Source organism: Tachyglossus aculeatus, chromosome 2 (genome assembly GCF_015852505.1).
Source record: "Tachyglossus aculeatus isolate mTacAcu1 chromosome 2, mTacAcu1.pri, whole genome shotgun sequence".
NCBI lineage: Eukaryota > Metazoa > Chordata > Mammalia > Monotremata > Tachyglossidae > Tachyglossus > Tachyglossus aculeatus.
Genome location: NC_052067.1, coordinates 95114354 through 95127154, shown reverse-complemented (window position 1 = coordinate 95127154; position 12801 = coordinate 95114354). Strand labels below are relative to the sequence as shown.

General features: G+C 47.2%; 1 protein-coding gene across 1 annotated transcript in view; it reads left to right on the top strand.

Moving 5' to 3' along the window:
• The window catches only part of SMPDL3A (sphingomyelin phosphodiesterase acid like 3A), a 68146-nt gene that overhangs the window by 19277 nt on the left and 36068 nt on the right, over positions 1-12801 (top strand). Inside the window, exon 3 of the mRNA XM_038769428.1 lies at positions 159-303. Within this exon, the coding sequence (XP_038625356.1) occupies positions 159-303 (145 nt within the window). The remainder of the gene's footprint in view (positions 1-158; positions 304-12801) is intronic.

Below are 12801 nucleotides of genomic sequence, written 5' to 3'. Positions count from 1 at the left end.
ATTGCTATTACCAGCAGAATTTATAATATATAATTTAAAGATTTGGACGTAAGCGCTGTGGGGTTGGGAGTGGGACAGCTATCAAGTGTCCAGAGGTCACAGATCTAAAGTGTGATTGAATGATTGATGGATTGATTGATTGAACCATGTCCTCCCAGGGACAGCCCTCCTCATGTACCGGTGCAAGAACTGTCCACCAACATGGTCATCAGTGTCATCGCCAACATGACGGCCACCGTCCGGAGCCTCTTTCCTAGCCTACAGGTGTTTCCCGCCTTGGGAAACCATGACTACTGGCCCCAGGTAAGTCAGTCAGTTGTATTTATTGAGTGCTTACGGTGTGCAGAGCACTGTACAGAGTGCACTATAATGATAGACACATTCCCGGCCCATGACGAGCCTAGAACTGGAGACAAATATTAATATAAATGAATAAATTACATGTGTGTACGTAAGTGCTGTGGGGCTGGGATGGGGTTGGGGGGATGAATAAAGGGACCGAACTAGAAGGGTGTGGGAGAAAGGAGAGGAGAGCTTAGTTGGGGAAGGCTTCTTGGAGAAGATGTGTCTTCAGTAAGGCTTTAAAGGTGGGGAGGGTAATTATCTGTCACACTTGAGGAGGGAAGGCTTTCCAGGCCAGAGGGAGGATGTGGGTGAGATAGATGAGAATGAGGTACAGTGAGAAGGTTAGCATTAGAGGAGCGAAATGTGTGGACTGGGTTGTAGTAGGAGAGCAGTGAGGTGAGGTACGAGGGGGCAAAAGTGGTTAAGTGCTTTAAAGCCGATGGGAAGGAGTTTCTGTTTGATGAGTATTTAATAATGCTACTACTCGTAATAGTGGTGTTTGTGAAGCACATACTATGTGGCAGGCACTATACTAAGCACTGGGATAGATACAAGATAATCAGGCACCTGTATATATGTATATACGTTTGCACATATTTGTTACTCTATTTATTTATTTATTTATTTTACTTGTACATATTCTATTTATTTTATTTTGTTAGTATGTTTGGTTTTGTTCTCTGTCTCCCCCTTTTAGACTGTGAGCCCCCTGTTGGGTAGGGACTGTCTCTATATGTTGCCAACTTGTACTTCCCAAGCGCTTAGTACAGTGCTCTGCACACAGTAAGCGCTCAATAAATACGATTGATGATGATGATGATGAGGTTGGACACAGTCTCTGTCACAGTCTTAATCCCCATTTTACAGATGAGAAAACTGAGGCATACAGAAGTGAAGTGACAAGATGGGGGTTGATAGAGGGCCCATTGACCCACAGTAGACATCCCCGGCTCATCCCATTGCTTAGAGTTTGGACACTTGGGATCAATATTTTTGGCCTGCGGTGGGAACTTGGGTGAGTCACTTAATCTCTTTGGGTCTCAGTATCCTCGTCTGTAAAATGGGGATCGTAATACCTGCCCCTCCCTGCCCCTCAGGGAGGTAATGGGGGGAAAATGAGATCACTGATGTGAAAGTCATTTATGTCTGTTCGAGCTGTTGTTACTGTTACAAGTGCTTGTTTCAGGAAAGCCTTGTGGAGGCTGTAGTTGTGAGCGTGGGGTAATGTTGTGTCTCCTGAGTCATTATTCTATTTATTTTATTTTGTTAATATGTTTTGTTTTGTTCTCTGTCTCCCCCTTCTAGACTGTGAGCCCACTGTTGGGTAGGGACCGTCTCTATATGCTGCCAACTTGTACTTCCCAAGTGCTTAGTACAGTGCTCTGCACACAGTAAGCGCTCAATAAATACGACTGATTGATTGATTGATTAGTTCGACGGAAAATAGTGTGGGGGCAGTTTTGCAAGGGAACTTTAAAGGTTGGGAGAGGTAGGGAGTTACTTACCGTCTTCTCTGTTCTCCTACTCTCTGTCTCCAACTCAGCCATTCAGTCATATTTTTTGAGTGATAACTGTGTGCAGAGCTCTGTACTATGCACTAAAGAAGAAGCATGGCTCAGTGGAAAGAGCCCGGGCTTTGGAATCAGAGTTCGTGGGTTTGAATCCCGGCTCCGCCAAATGTCAGCTGTGTGACTTTGGGCAAGTCACTTAACTTCTCTGTGCCTCAGTGACCTCATTTGTAAAATGGGGATGAAGACTGTGAGCCCCCCGTGGGACAACCTGATCACCTTGTAACTTCCCCAGTGCTTAGAACTGTGCTTTGCACATAGTAAGTGCTTAATAAATGCTATCATCATCATCACTTGAGAGAGTACCATATAGCAGTCAACAGACACATTCCCTGCCCACAATGAGCTTTCAGTCTCGAAACTCCCATTTTCCTTTCCTGTGACCTCCCTCCCCACCTGCCCTGCCCTCTCCTACCCCTCCATGGAGGCTCTGTCTCCACTGCGCTGCCAGGGAAACACCTCGGCCCCATCTCCCAGGACGCCAGCCGTGTCCACGAGAGCGGTGACGGACTCCACGCCCCGCTTTCTGGACCGGCATATCGCTAATTTAATTATTTCTAGTAATGTCTATCTCCCCCTCAAGACCGTAAGCTTGCTGTGGGCAGGGAATGTGTCCGTGTACTGTTATACTGTACTCTTCCTAGCGCTTAGTACAGTGCTTTGCACACAGTGAGCACTCGATCGAATCGGCTGAGTGAACAAATCAATGAGCTGGAGGGAGTGACCAAGGGTTGGGCTCCACGCCTGTTCAAAGCCAGAGTCCCCTACAGCAAGCCTTTCATTCATTCAATTCATTCAATCGTATTTATTGAGCACTTACTGTGTGCAGAGCACTGTAGTAAGCGCTTGGAAAGTACAATTCGGCAACAGATAGAGATAATCCCTACCCAGCAACAGGCTCACAGTCTACACAGCTGGCCACCACTGTAGCAGCAGCAGCAGTGAGACAATCCAGCCTTCTGGGCGCCCAACTCATTTATTTGGACCAGTTAGGGCCTTGGCCAGCAAGGGAGGTGGAAATCCTTCCTCATTTTAAAGAGCAGCTCCAACCTCTCTCCCCTCAAACACATCTTTAAAGTTGCCTCCGGTGAGTTACAGGGCGATCCGACTTCTGCTGGAGAAGTAAACAGATTTAACAGATGAAGAGGTGCTAACTGACGGAGGGAGGGTAAATCTGGAAGAGGGAGACAAGTGAAGAGCTACAGACGATCTATAAATTAGAATTACTAAACTCTTAGTACAGTGCTCTGCACACAGTAAAGTGCTCAATAAACACGATTGATTGAATTACTGGAAAGAGCATGGGCCTGGAAATCAGAAGGATCTGAGCCTGAGCAGATCCTGTCTCTGTTATGTGACCTTGGGCAAGTCCCTTAACTTCTCCATGACCCGGTTACCTCATCTGTAAAATGGGGATTATGGGACTGTGTCCAACCTGATTAACTTGTATTAACTCTCTCTCTCTGTTTCTCTGTCTCTGTTTCCCTGTTTGTCTGTTTCTTTCTGTCTCTGCCTGTTTGTCTCTCTCTCTGTCTCTGTCTGCTTCTCTGCCCTCTCTCTCTCTCTCTCTCTCCATTTCTCTATTTCTTCCTCTCTTTCTCTGTCTCTCTGTTTCTCTGCCCCCTCTCTGATTCTCTCTCTCCATTTCTATTTATTTTATTTTGTTAATATGTTTGGTTTTGTTCTCTGTCTCCCCCTTCTAGACTGTGAGCCCACTGTTGGGTAGGGACCGTCTCTATATGTTGCCAACTTGTACTTCCCAAGCGCTTAGTACAGTGCTCTGCACACAGTAAGTGCTCAATAAATATGATTGATTGATTGATTGATTGATTGAAGTAAAAGGGGCACCAGAGGCAGAGCGGCCTAGTGGCTAGAGCACGGGCCTGGGACTCAGAAGGACCTGCGTTCTAATCCCAGCCCCGCCACTTATCTGCTCGGTGACCTTAGATAAGTCACTTTGCTTCTCTGGACCTCAGTTACCACGGCTGTAAAATGGGGATTAAGATGTGAGCCCCGTGTGGGACAGAGACTCGGTCGAAACTGATTTGCTTGTATCCACCCCAGCGCTTAGTATAGTACCTGGCACATAGTAAGTGCTTAATAAAAACCACTATTATTATGGGAGGAGGGAGAGGGTATGGAGGAGAGCAGTAAAGAACCCATCTAGTTGTCTCCCCCTTCTAGACTGTGAGCCCACTGTTGGGTAGGGACCGTCTCTATATGTTGCCAACTTGTACTTCCCAAGTGCTTAGTACAGTGCTCTGCACACAATAAGTGCTCAATAAATATGATTGATTGATTGATTGATCTAGTTGCCAACCTGAATAAACTAGCACTCCTTAAATCCAATCCCTAGACTGAGCTCGCCGTGGGCAGGGAATGTGTTTGATTTATATTGTAATCTCCCAAGCGCTTAGTACAGCGCTTTGTGTACAGTAAGTACTCAATAAATATGATTCAAAAAACATCCCCCAAGTCGTAGTTTTGGGAGGACTTCAGGGAAGACCATCAGAACCTTGGGCTGGTTTTTCAAAAGAATCACCTGGTTGTTATTTAGAGGGACACGGCCTTCTTCAGTCATTCATTCATTCAGTCGTATTTATTGAGCACTGACTGGGTGCAGAGCACTGTACTAAGCGCTTCTTCTGGTTCAGTGGGTACCCTGCAGGCCTGGAAACTGAGGGTGAAGCAGTGCCTGCTGGGTGTTCGGCATGGTCATTTTGCCGTGGGAGAGGGGGCGGTTTTTGCCGATTCCTCTGAGATCTTTGCCCCTGACGAGCCCATAGCAGCCCAGCCCAGGGCCATCAGCTCCCCGGTCAGAGCAGCAGCATCACTAGCAGCCAAACTGAAAGGGCGTGGGTGCTCAATAAACGCTCAATAAATACATTGGTGGGTGGATTGGGAAGCAAGGGTCTGTTGAGATGGGTTTGATGTGGAGGTGGATGGGCGCCGTCTGTTGAGACGGGTAAGGAAGATTTCATCAGAAATGAGGATGGAATGAATGGAAGGCATCCTGTGGCTTGAGAAACCAGCTGTTTAATGAAGGTGACGTATAATGTGTAGACACAAACACACACACCATACCACGCTACACAATCACACAGCCGCCCCACCCATTACCTCGTAAACGGTCTCTGCTGGTTTAGGACACCTTCCAGGTGAAGCAGCCTGGGAGCTGACAGGTGTGAAAATAAATAAATAAATTAATAATAATAATGACGGCATTTATTAAGCGCTTACTATGTGCAAAGCACGGTTCTAAGCACTGGGGTAGATACAAGGTAATCAAGTTGTCCCACGTGGGGCTCACAGACTTAATCCCCATTTTCCAGATGAGGGAACTGAGGCCCAGAGAAGTGAAGTGACTTGCCCAAAGTCACACAGCTGACAAGTGGCGGAGCCAGGATTCGAACCCATGACCTCCGACTCCAAAGCCCGGGCTCTTTCCACTGAGCCACACTGCTTCTCTGAAAGGGAACTCCAAGCCAAGTTAAGTCAATGAGGTGGATTTATTGAGTGCTTACCGTGTGCAGAGCACTGTACTAAGCGCTTGGGTGAGTACAATATAACAGAAGTTGGTAGATATGCTCCCTGCCCAAAATGAGTTTACAGTCTAGAGGGGGAGACAGACATGGATGTCAATAAATCAATTATGGCTATTACAAAAGTGCTGTGGGGTAAGGGCTCTAATCCATATGCGAGGGTGATGCAGAAGGGAGTGGGAGAAGAGGAAAAGAGGGCTTAGCCAGGGAAGGCCCCTTGGAGGAGATGTGCCCTCAAAAAGGCTTTGAAGTAGGAAAGAGGGATTGTCGGATATGAAGAGGGAAGGCAGTCCATTATCCATGCCATTCCTGTGTCAATCCCTTGGTCCATCCAACCTGGACCTTTTTTTTTAAGTTTTTGTTAATAATAAGAAATAGTAATAATCACGGAGAAGCAGCGTGGCTCAGTGGAAAGAGCCCGGGCTTTGGAGTCAGAGGTCGTGGGTTCAAACCCCGGCTCTGCCAATTGTCAGCTGTGTGACTTTGGGTAAGTCACTTAACTTCTCTGTGCCACAGATACCTCATCTGTAAAATAATGATAATAATAATGATGGCATTTATTAAGTGCTTACTATGTACAAAGCACTGTTCTAAGCACTGAGGAGGTTACAAGGTGATCAGGTTGTCCCATGGGGGCTCGCAGTCTTAATCCCTGTTTTACAGTTGAGGTAACTGAGGCACAGAGAAGTTAAGTGACTTGCCCAAAGTCACACAGCTGACAATTGGCGGAGCCAGGATTTGAACCTCTGACCTCTGACTCCAGAGCCCATGCTCTTTCCACTGAGCCAGCTAAGACTGTGAGCCCCCCCGTAGGGCAACCTGATTACCTTGTAACCTCCTCAGTGCTTAGAACAGTGTTTTGCACATAGTAAGCGCTTAATAAATGCCATCATTATCATTATTATTATTAATCATATTCATTCATTCATTATATCATATTTATTGAGCGCTTACTGTGTGCAGAGCACTGTACTAAGTGCTTGGGAAGGACAATTCAGCAACAAAGAGAGAACCTCCCTGCCCACAATGGGCTCACAGTCTAGAAGTGGGGAGACAGACAGCAAAACATGTATTATGGTACTTGTTAAGCACTTACTATGTAGCAAGCACTTTTCTAAGCACTGGATTAGAGTTTATCAGGTTGGACACAATCCCTGTCCCACCTGGGGCTCACAGTCTAAGTAGGGGGGAGTAAGATTTAATCCCCATTTTACAGATGAGTAAACTGGGGCACAGAGAATTTCAGTGACTCACCCAACATCACATGGCAGACACGTGGAAGAGCAGGGATTAGAACCCGGGTCCTCTGACTCCCATGCCCCTGCTCTTTCCACAAGGCCAGGCACTGTAAGAAGCGCTGGGGGAAGTACAAGAGGATCAGATTGGGCACAGTCCTTATAATAATAATAATAATGACGGCATTTGTTAAGCGCTTACTATGTGCGAAGCACTGTCCTAAGTGCTGGGGGGGATACAAGGTGATCAGGTTGTCCCATGTGGGGCTCACAGTCTTAATCCCCATTTTCCAGATGAGGTAACTGAGGCACAGAGAAGTGAAGTGATCCCACATGGGGTTCTCTGTTTTAGTCCCCATTTTCCAGATGAGGTAGCTGAGGCCCAGAGAAGTGAAGTGACTTGCCCAAGGTCACACAGCTGGCCCGTGGCGGGGCCGGGATTAGAACCCACGACCTCTGACTCCCAAGCCCGGGGTTTTTTTCAATAGGCCATGCTGCTCTCTGTCCAAGAGAGGTACTAGGTTGCTTGGAGGGTCTGTCTGATACATGTGGCCACCCTCGTGATGAGGGGTCGCCCACCCAATACCCCCAACTCTCTCTCCGGTGACCCAGAATTGATACTTGATCCATGGCTCTAACCCCAAACCCCTTTGTAAACTGTTGATATGTCCTCCCTACCTGACTTGATAGGCAGTGTGGCCTAGTGGAAAGAGCACGGGCCTGGGATTCAGAGAGCCTGGGTTCTAATCCCAGCTCTGCTCCTTGTCTGCTGTGTGACTTTGGGCAAATCACTGCACTTCTCTGTGCCTCAATCACCTCATCTGTGAGCCCCACATAGGACATGGACTGTGTCCACCCTGATTATCTTGTAGCTCCTTATATATAATATAATATAATATAATATAATATAATATAATATAATATAATATAATATAATATAATAATAAAATATAAAACATAACATAACATAATATATAATATAATATAATAATATAATATAAAACATAACATAACAACATATAATATAATATAATAATATAATATTATAATATAATATTGGCATTTGTTAAGGGCTTACTATGTGCAGAGCACTGTTCTGAGCGCTGGGGGGGATACAAGGTGATCAAGTTGTCCCACATGGGGCTCACAGTCTTAATCCCCATTTTACAGATGAGGTAACTGAGGCTCAGAGAAGTTAAGTGACTTGCCCAAGGTCACACAGGAGACATGTGGGGGAGTTGGGATTTGAACCCATGACCATTCATTCATTCATTCAGTCATATTTATTGAGCGCTTACTGTGTGCAGAGCACTGTACTAAGCGCTTGAGAAATACAAGTCGGCAACATAGAGAGACGGTTCCTTATGGGCAGGGAACGTGTCTGTTAATTCTGTTGTACTGTACTCTCCTGAGCGCTTTGTACAGTGCTCTGCAAATAGTAGCATTCATTCATTCAATCAATCGTATTTATTGAGTGCTTACTGTGTGCAGAGCACTGTACCAAGCGCTTGGGAAGTACAAGTTGGCAACATATAGATATGGCCCCGTGGACAGGGGTCACGCCATCAGAATAAATACAAGTACAGCTAGATACACATCATTAACAAAATTAATAGAATAGTAAATATGTACAAGTAAAATAGAGTAATAAATCTGTACAAACATATATACAAGTGCTGTGGGGAGGGAAAGGAGGTAGGACGGGGGGCGATTGATTGATTGATCTGCCCTGTGATTAGTAATAATGATGGCATTTATTAAGCGCTTACTCTGTGCAAAGCACCTTTCTAAGCACTGGGGAGGTTACAAGGTGATCAGGTGTCCCACGTGGGGCTCACAGTCTTAATCCCCATTTTACAGATGAGGTAACTGAGGCACAGAGAAGTTAAGTGACTTGCCCAAAGTCACACAGTTGACAATTGGTGGAGCTGGGGTTTGAACCCATGACCTCTAACTCCAAAGCCTGGGCTCTTTTCCACTGAGCCACACTGTTTCTCTTAGTACAGTGCCTGGCACATAGTAAGTGCTAAACAAACACCATTGAAAAAAATTACCCTGGGAAAACATTTCACATTCATTCATTCAATAGTATTTATTGAGCGCTTACTGTGTGCAGAGCACTGTACTAAGCGCTTGGGAAGTACAAGTTGGCAACATATAGAGGCGGTCCCTACCCAACAGTGGGCTCACAGTCTAGAAGTCACATGCTCACCCCACCCTTGGGAAAGAAGAGAAGCAGCTGTGGTGTAACGGATAGAGCATGGGCCTTTGGGTCAAAGGTCGTGGGTTCTAATCCAGGTTCTGCCACTTGTCTGCTGTGTGACCTTGGATAGGTCACTTCACTTCTCTGGGCCTCAGCTACCTCATCTGTAATTGAGACTGTGAGCCCCACGTGGGACAGGGACTGTGTCCAACCCGATTTGCGCTTGGTTCAGTACCCGGTATAGGGTAAGTGATTAATAAATACTACAGTTATTATTAAGGGTTTTACTGAGTTGCACATATCTGTCTACCCCTTCTAGACTGTGAGCCCACTGTTGGGTAGGGACTGTCTCTATATGTTGCCAACTTGTACTTCTCAAGCGCTTAGTACAGTGCTCGGCACACAGTAAGCGCTCAATAAATACGATTGATTGATTGATTGGCTGCATAGGGTTAGGGCACGGGCTAGGGAGTCACAAGGTTTGCTGCCATTTGTCTGCTGCATAGGGTTAGGGCACGGACCAGGGAGTCACAGGGTTTGCTGCCATTTGTCTCATCCCCCGGGCCTGGAATGCCCTCCCTCTGCCCATCCACCAAGCTAGCTCTCTTCCTCCCTTCGGGGCCCTACTGAGAGCTCACCTCCTCCGGGAGGCCTTCCCAGACTGAGCCCCCTCCTTCCTCTCCCCCTCGTCCCCCTCTCCATCCCCCCGTCTTGCCTCCTTCCCTTCCCCACAGCACCTGTATATATGTGTATATGTTGTACATATTTATCACTCTATTTTACTTGTACATATCCTATTTATTTTATTTTGTTAATATGTTTAGTTTTGTTCTCTGTCTACCCCTTCTAGACTGTGAGCCCACTGTTGGGTAGGGACTGGCTCTATATGTTGCCAACTTGTACATCCCAAGCTTAGTTCAGTGCTCCGCACACAGTAAGCGCTCAATAAATACGATTGATTGATTGATTGGCTGCATAGGGTTAGGGCACGGGCCAGGGAGTCACAGGGTTTGCTGCCATTTGTCTCATCCCCCGGGCCTGGAATGCCCTCCCTCTGCCCATCCGCCAAGCTAGCTCTCTTCCTCCCTTCGGGGCCCTACTGAGAGCTCACCTCCTCCAAGAGGCCTTCCCAGACTGAGCCCCTCCTTCCTCTCCCCCTCGCCCCCCTCTCCATCCCCCCGTCTTGCCTCCTTCCCTTCCCCACAGCACCTGTATGTATGTATATATGTTTGTACATATTTATTACTCTATTCATTTTACTTGTACATATCTATTCTATTTATTTTATTTTGTTAATATGTTTGGTTTTGTTCTCTGTCTACCCCTTCTAGACTGTAAGCCCACTGTTGGGTAGGGACTGTCTCTATATGTTACCAACTTGTACATCCCAAGCGCTTAGTACAGTGCCCTACACACAATAAGCGCTCAATAAATACGATTGATTGATTGATTGATTGAACACTTACTGGGTGCAGATCACTGTATTAAGTCCTTGCGAGAGTACACTAGAACAGGGTTCATTCATTCATTCAATTGTATTTGTTGAGCGCTTACTGTGTGCAGAGCGCTGTACTAAGCACTTGGGAAGTACAAGCTGACAACATATGGAGATGGTCCCTACCCAACAGCGGGCTCACAGTCTAGAAAGAGGAGACAGAGAACAAAACAAAACATATTAACAAAATAAAATCAATAGAATAAATATGCACAAATAAAATAGAGTAATTTTGGTAGACCATTGGTAGGTTGGTAGACCATTTCCCTGCCCACGAGGAGCTTACCATCGAGAGGATCTTACAGTCTAGAGGTTTCCTTTTGAATCTGCCCCTCACAAATTCCAGCGGGCACTCCTCTCTGGGTAGTGAAGCAGCGTGGCTCAGCGGAAAGAGCCCGGGCTTTGGAGTCAGAGGTCATGGGTTCAAACCCCGGCTCCGCCACTTGTCAGCTGTGTGACTTGGGGCATGTCACTTCACTTCTCTGGGCCTCAGTTCCCTCGTCTGGAAAATGGGGATTAAGACCGTGAGCCCCCCGTGGGGCCACCTGATCACCTTGTAACCTCCCCAGAGCTTAGAACAGTGCTTTGCACATAGTAAGCACTTAATAAATGCCATTATTATTATTAGTAATTGTAGGACTTGGGGTACAATCCCATCTCCTCTCGGCCTGCATTTTTCCCGGCTGTAAAAGTCCTCTTTTTTTCAGCCTGTCTCCCACTCCCTCCCCCAGCAGACTTTGCTGCTGTCAATGATGGCAATGGATCAGGTGCCTTTCTGTAAGGAGACTTTAATACTCCTCTCTACCTCCTTCCATTGTCCCAGACCCTGCCTCACTCACACCAGGACACAGGGAAGCAGATACATCCTAGTGGAAAGAGCCCGAGCCTGGAATTCAGGGGACCTGGGTTCTAATCCCAGCTCCATCGCTTATGTGCTGGGTGACCTTGAGCAGGTCACTTTAATAACTTCTCTGTGCCTCAGTTCTCCATCTGCCAGATGGGGATTCAATCCCTGTTCTGCTTCCTTCTTCGACTACGAGCCCCGTGCGGAGCCTGATTGTCTTGTAGCTACCCCAGCGGTTGTTGTTGTGGTTGTCTTATGCTGTCGAGCCGCGTCCGACACCATGGACACATCTCTCCCAGAACGCCCCACCTCCATCTGCAATCGTTCCGGTAGTGTGACCGTAGGGTTTTCTTGGTCAAAATCTGGAAGTGGTTTACCATTGCCACCTTCCGCGCAGTCAACTCACATCTCCGCCCAGCATGGGCGAGTTTTGACTCGTAGCCGATCGCCTTCCCCTCGCTAGCCACTGCCCAAGCTAGGGATGGAGTGGGTAGGCCTCTGCTTGACTCTCCCTCCTCTAGTCGAGACTGGTAGAGGACTGGAAACTCTCCAAGTGCGACCCTGAGAGGTCCCCAGCGCTTAGCCCGTGGTAAACGTTTAACAAATACCACAGTTGTTTTTCATGGTATTTGTTAAGCGCATACTCTGTGCCAGGCACTGGGGCAGATACAAAGTAATTAGATTGAACACAGTCTGTCTCCCACATGGGACTCACAGTCTTATTCGTTATTTTACAGATGAGGTGACTGAGGCCCAGAGAAGTGGCTTGTCCAAGGTCACACAGCAGGCCAGTAGCAGAGCTAGGATTAGAACCCAGCTCCTTCTGACTCCCAGGACTGTGCTCTCCCCACTAGGCCAATTCATTCATTCAATAGAGGTCTTACGATGTGTAAAGCACTGTACTAAGCACTTGGGAGAGTATAATATAACAATAAACGGACACATTCCCTCCCCACAACAAGCCTACAGTCTAAAGGGGGGAGATAGACATAGTAAGCACTCAATAAATGCCACTGATTGATTAATCAATCAATTGATTAGTCAAGGCTGTGAGCCCCATGTGGGGCAACCTGATTACCTTGTACCTACCCCAGGCTGTCCATCCCCTCGCCCCCTCCTACCTCACCTCCCTTCTCTCCTTCTCCAGCCCAGCCCGCACCCTCCACTCCTCTGCCGCTAATCTCACCGTGCCTCGTTCTCACCTGTCCCGCCATCGACCCCCAGCCCGCATCCTCTCCCTGGCCTGGAATTCATTCATTCAATCGTATTTATTGAGCGCTTACTGTGTGCAGAGCACTGTACTAAGCACTTGGGAAGTACAAGTTGGCAACATATAGAGACGGTCCCTACCCAACAGTGGGCTCATAATACCCTCCCTCCGCACATCCGCCAAGCTAGCTCTCTCCCTCCCTTCAAAGCCCTACTGAGAGCTCACCTCCTCCAGGAGGCCTTCCCAAACTGAGCCCCCTTTTTCCTCTCCTCCTCCCCATTCCCCCCGCCCTACCTCCTTCCCTTCTCCACAGCACTTGTATATATTTGTACAGATTTATCACTCTATTTTACTTGTAC